This window comes from Balaenoptera ricei, chromosome 1 (assembly GCF_028023285.1).
Source record: "Balaenoptera ricei isolate mBalRic1 chromosome 1, mBalRic1.hap2, whole genome shotgun sequence".
NCBI lineage: Eukaryota > Metazoa > Chordata > Mammalia > Artiodactyla > Balaenopteridae > Balaenoptera > Balaenoptera ricei.
In genome coordinates, this window is record NC_082639.1 from 106,526,228 (window position 1) to 106,549,170 (window position 22,943).

At 43.2% G+C, this 22,943-nt stretch overlaps 1 protein-coding gene across 1 annotated transcript; it reads left to right on the top strand.

The window, feature by feature from the left end:
• The first annotated feature begins 318 nt into the window (after positions 1–318).
• On the top strand, positions 319–22,899 carry LOC132363916 (myomegalin-like). Its single transcript, XM_059919669.1, has 9 exons — positions 319–325; positions 916–1,167; positions 2,451–2,582; positions 3,266–3,385; positions 4,229–4,386; positions 6,465–6,691; positions 6,896–6,942; positions 22,365–22,470; positions 22,713–22,899. The coding sequence occupies exons 1-9, from the start codon at positions 319–321 to the stop codon at positions 22,897–22,899; spliced, it is 1,236 nt and encodes a 411-aa protein (XP_059775652.1).
• The last annotated feature ends 44 nt before the right edge of the window (positions 22,900–22,943 follow it).

Genomic DNA, 22,943 nt, shown 5'->3' on the forward strand with positions numbered 1-22,943 from the left:
CCATGACTTCACTCCTCACTCCTCGCTCCTATTTCTTAGGTGGAGCTACCTGTTTACTCTGCTGCCCATATTGATAATCCCTGGAAGAAAGTAGTTTTCTGGATGTGAATATCCTAAACTATGGCCCTGTTCACCCCTTTCCCTCTCTCCACCAAGTTGGGCTTCTTTTTACATAGAAGCAGAGATAATGGGAAGGCCCATGATTTCATAGGATCTATGAAAGCCTCAGTCTATGAAATGAAAGGTCCTCTCTCCCCCATGGAAGAGTGTTCATGATTCTTTAGACATGAGTGATGACATATTTCAGTTCATGGAATCATGTTGGGTAAGAATGAAATCACCTCTTGCCTTACCTAGCACCTCCCCCAGCCTCAGCAAAGAAGTTCCTCACTCTGGAGTAACTGGGGCCACCACGTTTAGCTGGATTTATACCCCCTTTCTCTTCTGACAACCCCAAAGGAAAACCAAAAAACTGGCAGTTTAGCTCTGGGTACAGCAAGTACTCATAGGGACACAAATATTCCCATTCACAGGTGTGCTCAATGCTATGGTCCATCACACTCTTAACCTCTGATTTTCCCAGTGAGTTCTACTTCTGGAACTTCCCTGGATTCTATCATGAGGAATTATCACAGGAGCCAGGATTAGGGCCACTGGACTTCCCTTTTGTGTACACTGGCGACTTTCTGATACGTTATTCATCCCCTACCTCTTGGTGTCTCATGCTAGCAAATACAAGGGGTGAAAGGTTATAGCCTCTAGGATGGGAATTCTCATCTAATTGGTATTTCACAGCAGACTGGGACCTCTGATAGCCCACGTGTCCCCTTTAGTGTCTGTTCTTAGCAATCACATGCTTCCTTGCCAATCCTTCTGTTCTGATACTGCTTCTCATTCATGTTTCTTTCTGCCCAGGTGTCAGCAATGTTCATCCTGCTTCCCCAGCCACATTGCCGACCAACCATTTAGAAGCCAGCTCTTCCCACTACCTCAACCCTGCCCAGCCCCTCTCTCCTCTGAGGGGCACCAAAGAACTAGGCAGCATCCTCGAGCCTGGGTACTTGGGCAGCAGAGGCCAGTGGGACATGATGAGGCCTCAGAAAGGGAGCATATCTGGGGAACCGTCTTCAGGCTCCCCCATGTACCAGCTTAACTCCAAACCCACAGGTAAAGCACAAAGCCGAGCAGGTCAGCCAGTGAAATGAAATCTCGGTTAGGATCCATGCCTTTCCTATCTGGGTAGTGTTTTCCATTTCTCCTCTAGTCTCTGGCTCACAGAGTGGGGATAAAAGGAAAGGGCCCTAGCAGTGCTCAGTCCTTCCTAAGTTCATCCGTTATCCTCTGTGCCCAGGGCCTCGGCGCTGAGCAAGGGTATGAGAAAGTCAGCGGCTACCTCTGTGCTGTCACATTCATCCTTCTCTGTCCCTGCATCCTGGTCCCCTCGCAGCCCACTCTCAGACCCTTCCAGAATGCCAGGGATGAACAGTCACAGAACATTCTTCCATCAATCAGGAGTTGTTACAGAAAGGGGGGTGGTGGTGGTGCTATTTCTACACAGATCCCTACCCCTTACATAAATCCTGTGTACAAAACCCAATTCAAACTCTCCCTCTCCCTCCAAAGCCTCCTGGTCAGGCCTGAGAGACATCTTACCAGCTGGAGAGGTATAGCTGTACCGGTGAATGCTGGGATGCAGCCCAGTTCCAACAGCAAGAGAATTGTGATTTTCAGAAAAAGGCTGCATCCAAAGCAAAATGAGGCAGTTGATGTAGTTGGTCATTAGCACCCCACCCACTGCTCTTTTCCACATCTTTTTTGTTTTCTTGAGGGTGTTTTCTCCAACTCTCTCATCAGCCTTCAGATCCCTGGATCAGTGCAGACTGTTTCTTTTTTCCAGATTAAAAGTAATTTGAGGGAAGCGTCGGGTACTAGTCATTAATCACATAGGATGAGTTGACATGAGGTACTAACTTTTACCTTAGGCCTTCTCTCTAAGGGTGGACGAAGGGCTCTGTCCCTTGCTAACGAATGTTCAGTCAAGGGTCAGTAAGAGGAAAGGTATTAGGGTAGAGTGAGGCCTTCCCTATTATACTCGAAGTCAACTCAGGAAATGGCCACACCTGTCTAGGTCCTAGACTGAGATCCACAGTCTTCAGTGATTTTTCTAAGCCATGTGAAACCCCTTACACTTACCAGTTACCCTGGTAGCTGTACATGTACACTTGCAACTCCCTTACACGTACCCCTGTATGAGGAGGCCCATGGGGCTTGCTTAGCATCAGCTGTCCTGATGCCAATTTAAACAAAGTCAGCTGAGCTCCTGGATGCCCATGTGAGAGGACGGCCACGTTTAGGGATCTTACTGGCCCAGCCCCACCCCCCCCATGGCCCCCACTCGTGACCGGGATTCTCCACCTCCCACCTCCTCCCGCCCTGCGGGGTGACTGCAGGGGCTGAGCTGCTAGAGGAGCACCTTGGTGAGATCCGGAGCCTGCGCCAGCGCCTGGAGGAGTCCATCTGCATTAACGACCGCCTGCGCGAGCAGCTGGAACACAGGCTCAGCTCCACCGCCCGCAGAAGCGGTAGGAGAGGCCCAGGGCTTCCTGCTTCTGTGTCATTAGGGAGCTGCGGAAGGGCAAGCCCTAGGCAGAGCTTCGCAGACTTCAAAGCACCGAGGTCTGCTTTTCTGTATTCGCTCCTTACAGTCAGCAAGGCAGGGGGGCAAGTACTATTCTCCCGTTGCAGCTGTGCCTGAGCTCAGAGAGTAGCTTTCCTCACGGCAGATCTAACCAGGTCTGGTCCCCAGAATCCTCTGACTTCTCATCCATCCTAATCTGCTCATATCTGCCTGCTGACTTCTGTGCCCTGGTCCTGTGATTGGCAAGTGGTAGAGCCAGGTCTGCAGGGCCTCCTCCAGCCTCTTACCGAGGTGGCCTTCCTCCCCACACTCTCCCCCAGGCTGCTGACACTTGGAGGCCGTCCCTTCCACACGCCCTTGTCCTGCCCACACCGCAGCAGCAGCTATTTAGGGGAAAGGGCCTCCTGAACAGCTACAGCCAGGGCACGTGATAACGCACGCAAAGAACCCACTCAGAGGAGCCGCACGAAAGCCAGGCATTCGGCCCATCAGGCTTTAGGCCCAGGATGCGAGTTCTCTGGGTTTGCTGCTGGGTTGGGATAGTATCTTTGGAGATACAGAATGAGCAACACAGAGAGCGTCTGTTACCCAAATGTGTAACTTGCCTGCTTGCACTTCCTGGAACAGGACCCACCTCTAACTTCTACAGTCTGGGTCTGGAGTCCACACCTCAGCTCTACGATGAGAACAGAGTCCTTAGGGAAGAAAACCAGAGGCTTCAGGCTCAGCTCAGTCATGCTTCCAGAGGTCGGTGGTCACTCCCAAATCCCTTTCCTCCCTGGCCACACCAGTCACCAATTAGAGAAGCCAAGAGAGAAGGTGGAGAGGATAGAGCTACCCAGACCCAGCAACCCTAAACTCCCATAGCTATTCTCAGTCTAAAAAAGGCTACTTTCTGGGGCTTCCCTGGTGGCGCAGCAGTTGAGGGTCTGCCTGCCGATGCAGGGGACACGGGTTGAAGCCCTGGTTTGGGAAGATCCCACATGCCGCGGAGCAACTAGGCCCGTGAGCCACAACTACTGAGCCTGCGCGTCTGGAGCCTGTGCTCTGCAACAAGAGAGGCCGTGATAGTGAGAGGCCCGCGCACTGCGATGAAGAGTGGCCCCCACTTGCCGCAACTAGAGAAAGCCCTAGCACGGAAACGAAGACCCAACACAGTCAAAAATAGATAAATAAATAAATAAAATTTAAAAAAAAAGAAAGGGCTACTTTCTGACAATTCCCAACCACGGGCCCTCAGACTCCTAGGCTCCAAGGACAAGGGCTCTAGGAAATACACCACTTCTGTGCAACCCCCCTGCAGATACTGTCATTAGTTATCAAACTAGATTCCAGTTAGTGCCTGTTCTACCTGCCCACAACTCACAGCTAGTTTGGACCTAGGAAAGGAAGGAACATGAGGCCTATACACTCTCTCAGGTTTCTCCAGACTTTGCTGCAGCTCTGTGTGTCCCTCCCATGCTGATCTGCTGTCCCCATATCTCCTCACCACCTCCCTACTCATACACTCAGGGCTCCTCTTTGGTTACTAATTCTCACGATTATTGTTGGGCTGCACCGTGCAGGTCTGCAAGCCTTGTAATTCCCCAGCTGCAACACCAAAGAAACAGTCCATAGACAGTGACAGGAACAACAACGTTCAAAGGATACAGAATCTTACAAGTCCTAAACAAAGGGTTCTGGAGCGACACTCCACAGTATTCGGCAAACAGCAGGCAGAACAAGGCAGCAATCTTCACCACTCAAGGGTGAGGGAGGCAACCATTTATAGGGAGAATTGACGTCAAGTTGGCTCACCAATCACCAGGGAAACCAGAGCCTGGGGGTGGGGGCAAGCATGTAGGTGGTTTCTGATTAAGCCCTATAATTAAGCAGATTGGATAGTCATGTAGGTGAAGGAGGGGCTGGTCAGCAGAGAATGGACAGAGAGCAAGAGAACAGCCATCTTGAATGGTCTGACCATACAGTTGTGTCTGGAGGTGCCAGCAAAACATCCTCGAGAGCTTTCCCAACACTATTCAGGGGGCATCCACAGGTGGGCATCATTTCCTCTGTGGGCTGAGGGGGGATTGGGGAGCTGACCTAAGTCCGACCTAAGTGTTGATTGATTTAATCAAATTAATATATCATAATTCACAAATTATTTTTACTTATAAATATTTATTGAATATCATAAAAGTCTAAGAGTATTGTCCAAAGGATTAAGCCCAGAATGAAAGAATGCTTGTGGAAAAGGAAAGAGACATCAAGAGTTATTTCTAAATTAGCCTCCTCAGAGAAAGAGATGTGAGAGGAAAGGTCACTGCTTGGGAAGATAACAAAAGTCATAGATAAGGGAGAAGGCAGAACTTCTAAACTACCATTGCATGCCTGGAAAGACCAGACAGACCTTAATGAGCTCAATCTGCCAGGCCCAGGTGATTCCACCCCAGATGACTGACAGCACCGGAGCCTTATTCTCAGAATCCCTGTCAATAGTCTTTGAGAAACCATGAAGATCAGAGGGATGCTGCAAGACCAGGAAAGAACAGATGGCTCTATTTGTAATATGATGAAAACAATATATATACTAAAAACTGTAGACAAGAAATTTTGATGTGGATCCTTGGCAAAATTCAAGAATGGATTACTGCACAGAAAGTATGTGAGGACTTAGAAAACAGTGAGCGTCAGGAAGAAGAGTGTTTTCCCTAAAACCAAGGTGGGCCATATTAAATCAGAGGATCAAGGGCATTGCACAGATAGAGGTTCCCATTCCCCAGAGCGTATGCATGTGGTGAGCAGATACTCGTTTTTCCTCCCCTGGTAGCATAAGCTGGCCTTCCTTTTGCCTTGGTTCTTTTGTCAGGATGGAGGCAGACCTCTCCTCCGCGGTGGCTGCTTTCAGTGCAGCTCTGACTCCATCCCCTCTCCACCTGGCCCTGACCCCCAGGATAAGTAATCAAAGAGCAGAAGGAAAGGACATGGAGGAGGCAGAGACACGAGAGCCCTGGTAACCCATAAATGTTCCGTTTCTTTAACTTTCTGAAGTTTGGCTGTGCTGAAGTTCAGGGCCATGTTAAAACATCAACATCTCCTTTCCCTTCCTAGCCCATCCCCACCTCCAGGTCCACATAGTCAGGCAGGATCACAGAATGTCACCAGGAGTCACCCAGCCTCTTGTAGCCTCCCACTGGAATCCCAGAAAATCACTTACATCTGTGTCTCAGGGTCAGGCCTGGGGAGAGTCAGCCTCCCCCAGGTGCTCTCAGATCTCTGACTGCTTTCTGGTTGGTGACCTTGGATAGGCAGGTTTCAGGATCCCTCCCAGGGGTTCTAACCCCCAAATAATATCGCTGACACTTTAGGGGACCCAACTATGTTAATTCCAAGGAGGGAGCATTTTGCCATCTTGTGGTTGGCAGATATATTTACAAACTTACTGTCTCAGGCCAGCCCCGTCTCCCCAGGCATGATATCCAGGTATAATATTCCTAACGACCAAGTCTTACTTGTGATGTCTAAGTGATATAACTATGTCAGCACGAAATCTGAGCTCTTGTTCACAGCTGGGAGTTTCAGTGTGGCCTGGAGTCAGGTTCTCTGCAGCAACAGGAGTGTAGCCTGTGCTAATCTGCACGGGGGCTTCCAGGTCCTCAGTGTTCCCACCGCATAGCCCATCCTGAGCCATCACCTGCTGGAGGGATTGAGAGGCTTTAACGAGGGAAATCTGCTCCAAAAATACTTGAGAAGATTGTAGAATCCTATTTGGAGTTGTAAAGAGCCACCAAACACAGGGTGCTTTAGGCCTTCTGACCACTGACAGAGAGCCTGTTTTTCTTCCCAGGGAGAGTCCATGAAAAGGGAGCTTCTGGAACTGAGAACCAAACTATCCAAACAGGAGAGTCTCCTTCAGAGCACAGCTGAGCATCTGAAGACCGCCAACCAGCAGAAGGAGAGCATGGAACAATTTATCCTCAGCCAGTGTGGGTGCCCCCAGCCAGGGAATGGGACAGGAAATGGGGGTCCTTCCAGGTTCTCCACCTGTGCTGTGAATGGACAGAGACCAGAGAGGTTAGGGGACGGGGGAGACTGATGTGACGTCTCTAAACCTCCTGTGCCATCAGTAATCGTGGAGGCAGAGGAGGGGACACGGGGTGGGGGGGCAGCAGGAGACCCCGAGCTGAGTGTGCAGAAAGACAAGCTTTAGAACACAAACCCAACGCAAGTGTGGGCCCACTGGTAATTTCTGCCTTTGGGGCTGTTTTCTTGTTTCAGTGACCAGGACACACGATGTTTTGAAGAAGGCAAGGACAAATTTGGAGGTAAGGAAACTATTGCACCAGTCGGAGCCATAGAGCCCGCCCCAAACTTATCACCATCTGTCATCAGAGTGTGCAGGTGATCCTTGACCTGCTCTGACCTTCCAGGAGGAGATTTCGGTCCATCTGTGGGAGCTCAGGTCCTCAATGAGCATCCCTCTAGATTCCATCCCCATCAGCCCTCCACCCCAATCAGCAACCTCCCTTGACCTCTTGATTGACTCTTACTTTGTCATCATCTTCTCTCCTTACTCCAATTCTGTCTCCTTTATACCAGGTCAGGAGTGGGGAGAAATGCAGTTCAGCTGATTCTTGAGGTCAGAGGACATATGGGGTCTGCCTCTGAAGGAGCTTTCAGTAAAGGGATCCTGAGTCCTGTCATGTGTTCTGGGGTTTCCTATACCACCTTATGAAAAAATAACAGCAAGATATAACTTTTTAAATTGATTTCACTGTATACTATCATGGTGAAGAAAGCAATTTGATTTGGACATATCTTTTTCTGTTAGAAATAACACAAAAGAAAATTGTTGGGTCTTATTGATCTAAAAGAGAATATGGTAATAATAAAAACTAAAACTTAAAGGGAAAGATTTTATATATATGGCAGACATTCTCAATGTTTATTTAAAACAGTAATATATTCTCTAGCAAGCTCTTTGAAGAAAACGTGAGGTGTTAAAAATGGCTTAAAAATCAGAAGCTAGTGGGGCCGGGTCAAGATGGCAGAATAAAAGGATGTGGAGCTCACGTCCCACAGATACATCAAAAATACATCTACATGTGGAACAGTTCTCACAGAATGCTTGCTGAATGCTGACAGAAGATCTCATAAAACCAAAATTGCAAGAAAGATCACCACATTACTGGGTAGGACAAAAGGGAAAAAAAAAAAGGAATCGGGACAGGACCTGCGTCCCTGGGAGGGAGCTGTGAAAGAGGAAATATTCTGTCACCCTAGGAAGCCCGTTCATCGGCAGGGAGATCAGCCAGGACAGAAAGGAAGCTTCAGAGGCTCAGAGAAGAGTGCAGCAGCCAGTTTGCAGCGGGCAAAACAGAGACAGACCAGCACAGAGGGGCCGTGCCACCTCCCTGCACTCCCCAGCCCAAGACACGCACTGGCTGGTATAGGCAGAGGCAGAGGGCTGAAACTCGGGCTTCAGGGGACAGACCCAGAGAGAGGACTGGGGTTGGCTGTGTAAAGACAGTCTGAAGGGGCTGGCGTGTGGTCCAAGCCACAACCAACAGTATGGGCAGGAGGATGCCCAAGGTCCAGCATTGCAGCCCCACTGTTAACACGCTCACTAAGGGAGGGGCGGGGCCTGCCATGGCAGCCTCATTCTGGTGTGCTCACAGTGGGCGCAGCTCCACCTCTAAGAGTTCTGGGAGCACACAAACACTGGTAGGTTGGCCCACACATGGAGTCAGGGCTGAAATCCAAGCCGATCCAAGTGGGAATTCAGAAGTAGGGCTGAAATCTGAGTCTTCTCCCTGTGGCTGTGCAATTCACAGATTGACCTGCTGCAGGTGGCTTTATAAACTCAGTGCCTGCAGGACATCTGAGAAGTTTACTGGTTATCCCATGGCTAGGGTGGGTGTTGTGATATGGGCTGGCTGCAGGCTCTTCTGGCACATATATGTGAAGGTGGAGCCAGGATCTGGGCTGACTCAGTAGATCCCACAGCGGGTCCAGGCACACAACTATAGTAGTCCTGGTGCCTGACTTCAGCGGTTCTGTGCCAATGGATCTGTGCTAGTGGCTTTGTCAGCACAGTGACTGACAGACACCTGGGCCAATTGCCTGAATCCCCATGGTTGAGGCAAGGCTGAGGGCAGTGTCAAAAACAGTGTACTTTGTGAGCCCACACAAGAGGTGACAGGCAACACCACAGAGTGCACTTTCCAGTGGAAAGCCTCTAAGGATGAATACTCAGTGGCTCCTCTCTCAGCAGGAGTGCTCCAGTCCCACGTACCTCACACCACAGTTCAGAAATGGATCTGGGGGTGTCCACTTCAACAACTGGGGAGGAGACCCTGTGTCGAACAGGGCTGTGACAACCACAGAGCAAAGAGGAGGCCACACTAAACATCCAGTGCAAGCTCTGGTCACCATAACAATTACATTCCCTATCAAGGGGATAATGGCCAGCACACACTGAGGAAAGACAAGGCAGGAATCCATACTAAAAATAGCCCTTGCACCAAAAATATTAGACTCACAAAGGCTACACAGGGATGCTCCCACATAAAAACAGCCCTTCAAGACCACAGGAGATAGCACTACCATATGACCCAGCAATCCCACTACTGGGCATATACCCTGAGAAAACCATAATTCAAAAAGAGTCATGTACCACAATGTTCATTGCAGCACTATTTACAAGAGCCAGGACATGGAAGCAATCTAAGTGTCCATTGACAGATGAGTGGATAAAGAAGATGTGGCACATATGTATAATGGAATATTACTCAGCCATAAAAAGAAACGAAATCTAGTTATTTGTAGTGAGGTGGATGGTCCTAGAGTCTGTCATACAGAGTGAAGTAAGTCAGAAAGAGAAAAACAAATACCATATGTTAACACGTATATATGGGATCTAATTTTTAAAAAAAAGGTTCTGACGAACCTAGGGGCAGGACAGGAATAAAGACTCAGATGTAGAGAATGGACTTGAGGACACATGGAGGGGGAAGGGTAAGCTGAGACGAAGTGAGAGAGTGGCATTGACATATATACACTACCAAATGTAAAATAGATAGCTAGTGGGAAGTAGCCGCATAGCACAGGGAGATAAGCTCGTGCTTTGTGACCAGCTAGAGAGGTGGGATAGGGAGGGTGGGAGGGACATGCAAGAGGGAGGGGATATGGGGATATATGTATATGTATAGCTGATTCACTTTCTTATACAGAAGCAACTAACAAAACAATGTAAAGTAATTATACTCCAATAAAGATGTTAAAAAAAAAAAAAGACCACAGTAGATAGCTGTTTCTCCTAAACTCGTAGAGTCAGAGAAATATAAATGAAATGAAGAAGCAGAGGATACACTCCCAATTAAAAGATCAAGAGAATTCCCCTGAAAGAACAATGAAAGTGACCTCTCCAGTCTACTAGACCCTGAGTTCAAAAAGGAGGTAATGAAAATGCTGAAGGAATTAAGAAAAACTATTGACAGAAATGCAGATTACTGTAAGAAGGAACTAGAAACTATAAAGAGGAGCCAATCAAAATTAGAAAACTCATTTGCTGAGACAAAAGCTGAGCTAAAGGCAATAAATAGCAAACTGGATAAGAAGAACAAATAAGTGATCTGGAAGACAGAATAATGAAAATCACCCAATCAGAACAGCAGACAGAAAGACAAATTTTAAAAAATGAAAGCAATATGCTAGACTGGTGGGATAATATAAAGTGTGCCAAGCTATGCATAATTGGCATCCCAGAAGGAAAAGAAAGAGAAAAGGGGATCAAAATGTAAGAAATTATGGCTGAAAATTTCCCAAACCTAAAGAAGGAAAGAGATATCCAGTTACAGGAAGAACAGAGGGTCCCAAAGAGATGAACCCAAACAGACCTATGCCAAGACATATTATAATTAAAATGGCGGAAGTTAAAGAGAGGATTCTAAACATATCAAAGAAAAACAAAGAGCTAATTAAAAGGGAACCCCCATATAGAGCTATCAGCTGATTTCTCTACAGAAACGTAGCAGGACAGAAGGGAGTGCAAGATATACTCAAAGTCCTGAAAGGGAAACCTGCAACCTAGGATACTCTACACAGCAAGATTATCATTTAGAATAGAAGAAGAGATAACGAATTTCTCAGACAAGCAAAAACTAAAAGAATTCAGCAATACTAAGCTTACCTCCCCAAAAACTATTGAAAGACCTTCTCTAAATAGAAAAAAAGCAGAAATCTATAGGAAAGAAAATCACAACTGGAAAATAAATCACTTAAATAAGCTAGTACACAGATTTTTAAAACATCAAAAAAATTTTTTGTGAAAGTGATGATAACTACAGTGAACAGCAAAAGGGATAAACACGAAGATGTAAAAGAGGACATCAAAATCGTAAAATGCGGGGGAGGAGAGTAAGAAAACGTAGATCTTTTTTTAGAATGTGTTCGAGCCTATATGACTACAGGTCTAAAGCAAGTAGATATAGTAATGGGTTAATATACTTGAAAAACAGGGTAACCACAAATCAAAAACGTACAATAGATTCACAACAATCAAAAAGAAGAGAAGACAAGCATAATACATAAGACAATCATCAAACAGCAAATGGAAAAACAACAAAGAAGAAATACAAAATCAAATGGAAAACAAGGTTTAAAATAGCAATAAATACCCATCTATCAATAATCACCTTAAATGTCAAAGGACTAAATGCTCCAATCAAAAGACATAGAGTGGCACATTTGATTAAAAAAACAATATGCTGCATACAAGAGACCCACTTTAGGGTGAAGAACACACATAGATTGAAAGTAAGGGGATGGAAAAAAATATTTCATGCAAATGGAAATGACAAGAAAGTGAGGATAAGAATACTATATCAGACAAAATAGACTTTAAAACAAAAGCCATAAAGAAAGATAAAGAAGGACACTGTATAATGATAAAAGGATCAATACAAAAAGAGGATATTACACTCGTTAACATATATGTACCCAATATAGGAGCACCTAAATACACTAAAAAATACTAACAAATATAAAGGGAGAAAATGATGAGAAGATGGCGGAGTAGAAGGACGTGTGCTCACTCCCTCTTGCAAGAGCACCAGAATCACAACTAACTGCTGAACAATCATCAACAGGAGGACACTGGAACTCAGCAAAAAAGAAGCCCCACATCCAAGGACAGGGGAGAAGCCACAGTGAAACAGTAGCGGGGTGCAATCACAATAAAATCAAATCCCATGGCTGCTGGGTGGTTGATTCTCAAACTGGAGAACTTACACCACAGAGGTCCACTCACTGGAGTGAAGGTTCTGAGCCCCACATCAGGCTTCCCAACCAGGGGGTCCAGCAACGGGAGGAGGAATTCCTAGAGAATCAGACTTTGAAGGCTGGTGGGATTTGATTGCAGGATTTCGACAGGACTGGGGGAAGAAGAGACTCCACTCTTGGAGGACATGTACAAAGTAGTGTGTGCATCAGGACCCAGGGAGGGAGCAGTAACCCCATGGGAGACTGAACTGGACCTACCTGCTACTGTTGGAGGGTCTCCTGCAGAGGCGGGGGGTGGCAGTGGCTCACCACAGGGACAAGGACACTGGCAGCGTAACTTCTGGGAAGTACTCCTTGGTGTGAGCCCTCCCGGAGTCTGCCATTAGCCCCACCAAAGAGCCCGTAGCCTCCAGAGCTGGGTTGCCTCAGGCCAAACAACCAACATGGAGGGAACCCAGCCCCACCCATCAGCAGACAAGCAGATTAAAGTTTTACTGAGCTCTGCCCACCAGAGCAACACCCAGCTCTACCCACCACCCATCCCTCCCATCAGGAAGCTTGCACAAGCCTCTTAGATAGTCTCATCCACCAGAGGGCAGACAGCAGAAGCAAGAAGAACCACAACTCTGCAGGCTGTGGAACAAAAACCACATTTGCAGAAAGACAGACAAAATAAAAAGCCAGAAGACTATGTACCAGATGAAGGGACAAGATAAAACCCCAGAAAAACAACTAAATGAAGTGGAGATAGGCAGAAAAATAATTCTTCCAGAAAAAGAATTGGGAATAATGATAGTGAAGATGATCCAGGACCTCGGAAAAAGAATGGAGGCAAAGATCTAGAAGATGCTTAACAAAGACATAGAAGAATTAAAGAACAAACACCTAGAAGAATTACAGAACAAACAAACAGAGATGAACAATACAGTAACTGAAATGAAAAATACACTAGAAGGAATCAATTGCAGAATAATGAAGGCAGAAGAACGAATAAGTGACCTGGAAGACAGAATGGTAGAATTCACTGCCATGGAACAGAATAAAGAAAAAGAATGAAAAGAAATGAAGACAGCCTAAGAGACTTCTGGGACAACATTAAACACAACATTTGCATTATAGGGGTCCGAGAAGGAGAAGAGAGAGAGAGAGGACCAAAGAAAATATTTGAAGAGATTATAGTTGAAAACTTCCCTAACATGGGAAAGGAAATAGCCATCCAAGTCCAGGAAGCACAGAGAGTTCCAGGCAGGATACAGCCAAGGAGAAACACGCCAAGACACATAGTAATCAAATTGACAAAAATTATAGACAAAGAAAAATTATCAAAAGCAACAAGGGAAAAATGACAAATAACATACAAGGGAACTCCCATAAGGTTAACAGCTGATTTCTCCACAGAAACTCTGCAAGCCAGAAGGGAGTGGCACGATATATTTAAAGTGATGGAAGGAAAGATCCTACAACGAAGATTACTCTACCCAGCAAGGATCTCATTCAGATTCAACAGAGAAATCAAAAGCTTTACAGACAAGCCAAAGCTAAGAGAATTCAGCACCACCAAACCAGCTGTACAACAAATGCTAAAGGAACTTCTCTAAGTGGGAAACACAAGAGAAGAAAGGACCTACAAAAACAAACCCAAAACAATTTAGAAAATGGTAATACGAACGTACATATTGATAATTACCTTAAATGTGAATGGATTAAATGCTCCAACTAAAAGACACAGGCTCACTGAATGGATATTAAAACCAGACCCATGTATATGCTATCTACAAGAGACCCACTTCAGACCTAGGGACACATAAAGAATGAAAGTGAGGGGATGGAAAAAGATATTCCATGCAAATGGAAATCCAAAGAAAGCTGGAGTAGCAATTCTCATATCAGAAAAAATAGACTTTGAAATAAAGAAAGTTACAAGAGACAAGGAAGGACACTACAGAATGATCAAGGAATCAATCCAAGAAGAAGATATAACAATTATAAATATATATGCATGCAACATAGGAGCACCTCAATACATAAGGTAAATGCTAACAGCTATAAAAGAGGAAATCGACAGTAACACAATAATAGTGGGGGACTTTAACACCTAACTTACACCAATGGACAGATCATCCAGACAGAAAATTAATAAGGAAATACAAGCTTAAAATGACACAATAGATTAGATAGATTTAATTGATATTTATAGGACATTCCATCCAAAAACAGCAGATTACACTTTCTTCTCAAGTGCACATGGAACATTCTCCAGAATAGATCACAACATGGGTCACAAATCAAGCCTCAGTAAATTTAAGAAAATTGAAATTCATATCAAGAATCTTTTCTGACCACAACGTGATGAGATTAGAAGTCAATTACAGGGGGAAAAAACATAAAAAACACAAACACAAGGAGGCTAAACAATAAGTTACTAAATGACCAAGAGAGCATTGAAGAAATCAAAGAAGGGGCTTCCCTGGTGGCAGAGTGGTTAAGAATCCACCTGCCAATGCCGGGGACATGGGTTCGAGCCCTGGTCCAGGGAGATACCACATGTCATGGAGCAACTAAGCAAATAAGAAATCTAACCTTACACCTAAAGGAAGTAGAGAAAGAAGAACAAAGAAAACCCAAAGGTAGTAGAAGGAAAGAAATCATAAAGATCAGAGCAGAAATAAATGAAATAGAAACAAAGAAAACAATAGCAAAGATCAATAAAACTAAAAGCTGGTTCTTTGAGAAGATAAACAAAATTGATAAACCATTAGCTAGACTCATCAAGAAAAAGAGGGAGAGGACTCAAATCAATAAAATTAGAAATGAAAAAGGAGAAGTTACAACAGACACTGCAGAAATACAAAGCATCCTAAGAGACTACTACAAGCAACTCTATGCCAATAAATGGACAACCTGGAAGAAATGGACAAATTCTTAGAAAGGTATAACCTTCAAAGACTGAACCAGGAAGAAACAGAAAATATGAACAGACCAATCACAAGTAATGAAATTGAAACTGTGATTAAAAATCTTCCAACAAAGAAAAGTCCAGGACCAGATGGCTTCACAGGTGAATTCTATCAAACATTTAGAGAAGAGCTAATGCCCATCCTTCTCAAACTCTTCCAAAAAATTTCAGAGGAAGGAACACTCCCAAACTCATTCTAGGAGGTCACCATCACCCTGACACCAAAACCAGACAGAGAGACTACAACAAAAGAAAATTACAGACCAATATCACTGATGAACATAGATGCAAAAATCTTCAACAAAATACTATCAAGCAGAATCCAACAACACATTAAAAGGATCATACACCACGATCAAGTGGGATATTTCCCAGGGATGCAAGGATTCCTCAGTATACGCAAATCAAACAATGTGATACACCATATTAACAAATTGAAGAATAAAAACCATATGATCATCTCAATAGATGCAGAAAAAGTTTTTCACAAAATTCAACACCCATTTATGACAAAAACTCTCCAGAAAGTGGGCATAGAGGGAACCTACCTCAACATCATAAGGGCCATATATGACAAACCCACAGGAAACATCATTCTCAATGGTGAAAACCTGAAAGCATTTCCTCTAAGATCAGGAACAAGACAAGGATGTCCACTCTCACCACTGTTATTCAACATAGATTTGGAGGTCCTAGGCATGGCAATCAGAGAAGGAGAAGTAATAAAAGGAATACAAATTGGAAAAGAAGAAGTAAAACTGTCACTGTTTGCAGATGACATGATTCTACACATAGAAAATCCTAAAGATGCTTCCAGAAAACTCCTAGAGCTCTTCAATGAATTTGGTAAAGCTTCAGGGTACAAAATTAACACAGATAAATCTCTTGCACTTCTATACACTCACAACAAAAGATCAGAAAGAGAAATTAAGGAAACAATCTCATCTACCATCACATCAAAAAGAATAAAATACCTAGGTATAAACCTACCTAAGGAGGCAAAAGACTTGTACTCTGATATCTATGACTCTGATGAAAGAAATCAAAGATGACACAAACAGATAGAAAGATATTCCATGTTCTTGGACTGGAAGAATCAATATTGTCAAAATTACTGTACTACCCAAAGCAATCTGCAGATTTAATGCAATTGCTATCAAATTACCAATGCCATTTTTCACAGAATTAGAACAAAAATTTTTGTAATTTGTATGGAAACACAAAAGACCCCAAATAGGCAAAGCAATCTCGAGAAAGAAAAACGAAGCTGGAGGAATCAGGCTCCCCATCTTGAGACTATAATACAAAGCTACAGTAATCAAAGCAGTATGGTACTGGCACAAAATCAGACTTATAGATCAATGGAACAGGGTAGAAATCCTACATATAAACCTATGCACCTATGGTCAATTAATCAACAACAAAGGAGGCAAGCCTATACAATGGATAAAAGGTAGTTACTTCAATAAGCGGTGCTAGGAAAACTGGACAGCTACATGTAAAAGAATGAAATTAAAACACTCCCTCACACCACACACAAAAATAAACTCAAGATGGATTAAAGACCTAAATGTAATACCAGACACTATAAAACTCTGAGAGGAAAACATAGGAAGAACACTCTTTGACATAAATCACAGCAAGATCTTTTTTGACCCACCTCCTAGAGTAATGAAAATAAAAACAAAAATAAACAAATGTGACCTAATGAAACTTAAAAGTTTTGCACAGCAAAGGAAACCATAAACAAAACGAAAGGACAACCTTCAGAATGGGAGAAAATATTTGCAAATGAAGAAACGGACAAGGGATTAATCTACAAAATATACAAACAGCTCGTGCAGCTCAATATCAAAAAAACAAACAACCCAATCAATCAAAAAATGGACGGAAGACCTAAATAGAGATTTCTCCAAAGAAGACATACAGATGGGGCTTCCCTGGTGGCACAGTGGTTGGGAATCTGCCTGCTGATGCAGGGGACACGGGTTTGAGCCCTTGTCTGGGAGGATCCCACATGCCGCGGAGCAACTGGGCCCGTGAGCCACAACTACTGAGCCTGCGCGTCTGGAGCCTGTGCTCCGCAACAAGAGAGGCCACGATAGTGAGAGGCCTGCACACCGCGATGAAGAGTGGCCCCCGCTCGCCGCAACTGGAGAAAGCCCTCACACAGAAACGAAGACCCAACACAGCCAAAAATAAATAAATAAATAAACAAATTTATATATTAAAAAAAAGACATACAGATGGCTAAAAAACACATGAAAGGCTGCTCAACATCACTAATTATTAGAGAAATGCAAATCAAAACTACAATGAGGTATCACCTCATACCCATTAGAATGGGCATCATCAGAAAATCTACAGACAATAAATGCTGGAGAGGGGTGGAGAAAAGGGAACCCTCTTGCACTGTTGGTGGGAATGTAAATTGATACAGCCACTTTGGAGGATGGTATGGAGGTTCCTTAAAAAACTAAAAATAGAATTACCGTGTGACCCAGCAATCCCACTACTGGGCATATACCCAGAGAAAACCATAATTCAAAAAGACACATGCACCCCAATGTTCACTGCAGCACTATTTACAATAGCGAGGTCAGGGAAGCAACATAAATGCCCATCGACAGATGAATGGATAAAGAAGATGTGGTACATATATACAATGAAGTATTACTCAGCCATAAAAAGGAACGAAATTAGGTCATTTGTAGAGACGTGGATGGACCTAGAGACTGTCATACAGAGTGAAGTAAGTCAGAAAGTGAAAAACAAATATCGTATATTAACGCATATATATGGAATCCAGAAAAATGGTACAGATGAACAGGTTTGCAAGGCAGAAATAGAGACACAGATGTAGAGAACAAACGTATGGAAAGCAAGGTGGGAAAGTGGCGGGGTGCATTGACGGTGGTGGGATGAATTGGGAGATTGGGACTGACATATATACACTAATATATATAAAATAGATTACTAATAAGAACCTGCTGTATACAAATAAATAAAGAAAAGAAAAGATAATGATGGGAATACAATAAGAGACATTAACACTCTGCTGACATCAATGGACAGATCTTCTACACAGAAAAATCAATAAGGCAACAGAGATCCTACATGACACAATAGAACACTTAGGCTTAATTGATATTTTCAGAACATTACATCAAAAAAAAAAAAGCCCAGAATACACATTCTTTTCAAGTGCATATGGAACATTCTCTATGATTGACCACATACTAGGACACAAAACAATCCTCAACAAATTTATTAGGATAGAAATTATTTCAAGCATGTTTTCTGACCACAATGGGATGAAACTACAAATCAACCACAGAAAGAGAAATGAGAAAACGATTACATGGAGACTAAACAACCAGGTGCTAAAAAAACCAATGGATGAACGATGAAAGCAAAGAGGAAATTTTAAAAATACCTTGAGACAAATGACAATGAACACACAACCATACAAAATCTATGGGATGCAGCAAAAGCAGTTCTTAGAGGAAAGTTCATAGCAATACAGGCCTTCCTCAAAAACAAGAAAAATCTGACATAAACAACTTAACGTACCACCTAGAAGAATTAGAAAAAGAAGAACAAATAAAACCTAAAGTCAGCAGAAGGAAGGAAATAATAAAGATCAGAGAGGAAATAAATAAAATAGAGATTAAAAAGTAGAAAAAAATCAATAAAACCTAAACCTACTTCTTTGAAACCATAAACCAAATCAAACTTCTGGCCAGGCTTACCAAGAAGAAAAGAGAGAAGATCAAAATAAACAAATAAGAAAATAAGAGAAGAAAAACAACTGATACTGTGAAATATTGTAAAAGAGTACTGTGAACAATTATATGCCAATAAATTGGACAACCTAGAAGAAATGGACAAGTCTCCAAAAAACAGACAGCCCACCAAAACCAAATCAGGAAGAACAGATGATCTGAACAGACTGATTACTAGAAGTGAAATAGAATCTGTAATAATAATTTTTAAAAACTCCCTGCCAAGAAAAGTCCAGGACCAGATGGCTTCACTAAGGAATTCCTCCAAACATACAAAGAAGAACTTATACTGATCCTTCTCAAACTCTTCCAAAAGACTGAAAAGGAGGGAACACTCCCAAAATCATTCTATGAAGCCACCATTATCCTGACCCCAAAACCAGACAAAGACAATACCAAAAAAGAAAATTACAGGTCAATATCTTTGATGAATATAGATGAAAAAATTCTCAATAAAATATTAGCAAAGCAAATCCAACAACACATAAAAAAGATCATACACCATGATCAAGTTGGATTTATCCCAGGGTCACAAGGATCGTTCAACATGTGCAATTCAATCAATGTGATACACCACATCAACAAAAGAAAAGACAAAAACCACTTGATCATCTCAAAAGATTCAGAAAAAGCATTTGACAAAATTCAACATTCATTCATGATAAAAACTCACCGAAGTGGGTACAGAGAGAACATATCTCAACATAATAAAAGCCATTTATGAGAAACCCACAGCCAACATAATATTCAATGGTAAAAACCTGAAAGCCTTCCCACTAAATTCCAGAATAAGACAAGGATGGTCACTGTCACCACTTCTATTCAATATAGTATTGGAATCCTAACCACAGCAATCAGACAAGGAAAAGAAAAGATATCCAAATTGGAAGAGAAAGGTGAAATTATCATTATATGCAGATGACATAATACTGTATATAGAAAACCCTGAAGACTCCACAGAAAAATTACTAGAACTGATAAATGAATTCAGCAAGGTAGCAAGATACAAGATTAACATACAGATCTGTTGCATTTCTTTACACTAACAATGAAATATCAGAAAAGGAAAGTAAAAAAACAATCCCTTTTAAAATCACATTTAAAAAAACCTTAGGAATAAACCTGACCAAGGAAGTGAAAGACTCATATGCTGAGAACTATAGAACATTGATATAGGAAACTGAAGGTAATTCAAAGAAATGGAAAGATATCCCATTCCCTGGGATTGGAAGAATTAATATTGTTAAAATGGCCATACTACCCAAAGCAAACTACAGATTTAATGTGATCCATATCAAATTACCCATGACATTTTTCATTATAACGAGGACAAATAATCCTAAAATTTATATGGAACCACAAAAGACCCAGAATTGCCAAAGCAGTCATGAGGGAAAAGAACAAAACTGGAGGCATAACCCTCCCAGACTTCAGACAATACTACAAACCAACAGAAATCAAAACAGCATGCAACTGGCACAAAAACAGACATATGGAGCAGTGGAACAGAATAGAGAGCCCAGAAATAAACCCAAACACTTACAATCAATTAATCTTCAACAAAGGAGGCTACAATATACAATGGAGAAAAGACACTCTCTTCAGCAAATGGTACTGGGAAAGCTGGATAGCCACATGTAAATCAATGAAGTTAAAACACACCCTCACACCATATACAAAAATAAACTCAAAATGGCTTAAAGACTTAAATATAAGACATCGCACCATAAAACTCCAAGAAGAGAAGATAGGCAAAACATTCTCTGACATAAATCATACCAATGTTTTCATAGATCAATCTCCCAAGGCAATAGAAATAAAAGCAAAAATAAACAAATGGGACCCAATCCAATTTATAAGCTTTTGCACAGCAAAGGAAACCATAAGCAAACCAAAAAATCAACCTATGGACTGGGAGAAAATATTTCCAAATGATGCAACTGACAAGGGCTTAATTTCCAAAATATACAAACAGCTCATAAGACTCAATAACAAAAAAAACCAAACAAAATGGGCAGAAGACCAAAACAGACATTTCTCCAAAGAAGACAAACAGATTGCTAATAGGCACATGAAAAGATGCTCAACATCACTAATTATTAGAGAAATGCAAATCAAAATTACAATGAGGTACCATCTCACACCAGTCAGGATGGCCATCATTAAAAAGTCTACAAATAACAAATGCTGAAGAGGATGTGGAGAAAAGATAACCCTCTTACACTGTTGGTGGAAATGTAAATTGGTGCGGCCACTATGGAAAACAGTAAGAAGGATCCTTAAAAAAATAAAAACAGTGTTGCCATATGATCCAGTGATCCCACTCCCAGGAATATATTCAGAGAAAACTATAATTTGAAAAGATACATGCACCCTAAGGTTCACAGCAGTACTATTTACAATAGCCAAGACATGGAAGCAACCTAAAGGTGCATCGACAGATGAATGGATAAAGAAGATGTGGTAGATATACACAATGGAATATTACTCAGCCATAAAAAAGAATGAAATAATGCCATTTGCAGCAACATGGATGGACCTAGAGATTATCATACTAAATGAAGTAAGTCAGAAAGGGAAAGACAAATATCATATCACTTATATATGGAATCTAAGATATGACACAAATTAACTTATTTACAAAAGAGAAATAGGCTCACAGACATAGAAAACAAACTTATGGTTACCAAAGGGGAAAGGGGGTGGGGGATGGATAAATTAGAAATTTGGGATTAGCAGATACAAACTATAAATAAAGCAGAAAAATAGATAAAAAATAAGGTCCTACTGTATAGTACAGGGAACATTATTCAATCTCCTGTTATAAACCATAATTGAAAAGAATATGAAAAAGAATATATATCACTGAATCACTGTGCTGTACACCAGAAACTAACATAACATTGTATATCAACTATACTTCAATAAAAAATAAAAGAAAAAATTAAAAAATCAGAAAATAAAACTTTTACCTTGGACTTTAAAGCTTTGCCATAAGCTATTGAGCATGTTCGTAAGAATGTTCCTAAATGTTCCTCAGAGAATGTGGAGCCCACAGTGTGAAGAGGGGCTGGGGCTTCACCAGTTTGGAAGTTTCCTCTCTACTTTCCCTAGACCACTGGAAAGGCCCCAAGCCTGGGATCTAATCCCAGGCTTGTGATTAACTGGCTATGTGGCTTTGGCTGGCCCCAGTCTCTGTGAGCCTGCTGACCCTCATCTGTAAGAGGCGGCACTAGACTTAGATGATCTCTGAGGTCCCTGCTGACCTGGCCCCTCCCGCTCCTCATCAAGTAAACGGAACATAAATTTAACAGGGGGACGTCCCTGCAAAATATCCTCTCCTTCCTACAGCAGGGTGTTTCTATATGTGCCTGTTTCATACTAAGCATTTCTTTTCCTGGGAGATTGCAAAAACCATCCTTTTGCTCCAAAGTGAATTGGAGAGTGAACTGGCCCCTGAAGACGGAGTGGTAGGATCCGGCCACTGGGTGTGCAGTGGCTTTGAGCAGAGATATGACCACGGGAGGTGGTGGGAAGCTTTTCCTCTAACCTGGTGGCCCCAGTTGCTCCTCCAGACCTCAGCGCGTCCCCTCAGCTCATCCCCGTGACAGGCTCTCAGCGTGCTCCCGGCTTCTGTCACCACTCAGCACTCTCTCCAGCCTGTTAGCCACGAGCAGGGCCTGATAATGGAGTCTCACTTTGATTGTGGTATTTTGGCCTCCAGGTGAAATCCCTAAGGGCTCTGCCATGCACCCCAGTCCTGTGACCCTTGCCTTCCAGGAGCCATGCAAGAAGCGAAGCCACCAGAGGTCCTTAAAACTGCAGGGAGGGTGGGCCTGCCCCCCTTCTTCACAGCTCCCTGTCTGCTGAGGAGGATCTGGGCCCCACTCCTCCACACCTGCTGGAGGGTCTGGAAGGAGTCAGAGATGTGGCCTGGTGGGGCAGGGCGAAAGGCAGGGGGCCTCTCCTGCAGTTGTTGAGGAACAACCAGCCAAGGTCCACCGGGCCCAGCACTAAGCAAAACAGGCATCGTTGATAGAGGACCTTGTGGCACTGCTTCTGAACGCCCCAGGGGCTTGGGAACCAGCAACAGCACATTTCTCGCCTCATCCTCCGAGGGTCAACTCGGGGGAAACGGGACCTGCTTCCTAGCGATGGAGCATGTGGTCCCCACGCTGGAGCTCCACGGCAGATCGAAAAGCTCAGGACTGAGCAGCGGTGCCCCGCAGGACAGTGTCGGCAGGGGCCCAACGACCTGACCCGGGGCCAGCGCGGCTGGGTCACAGTCAGGCTGGGCGTCGGT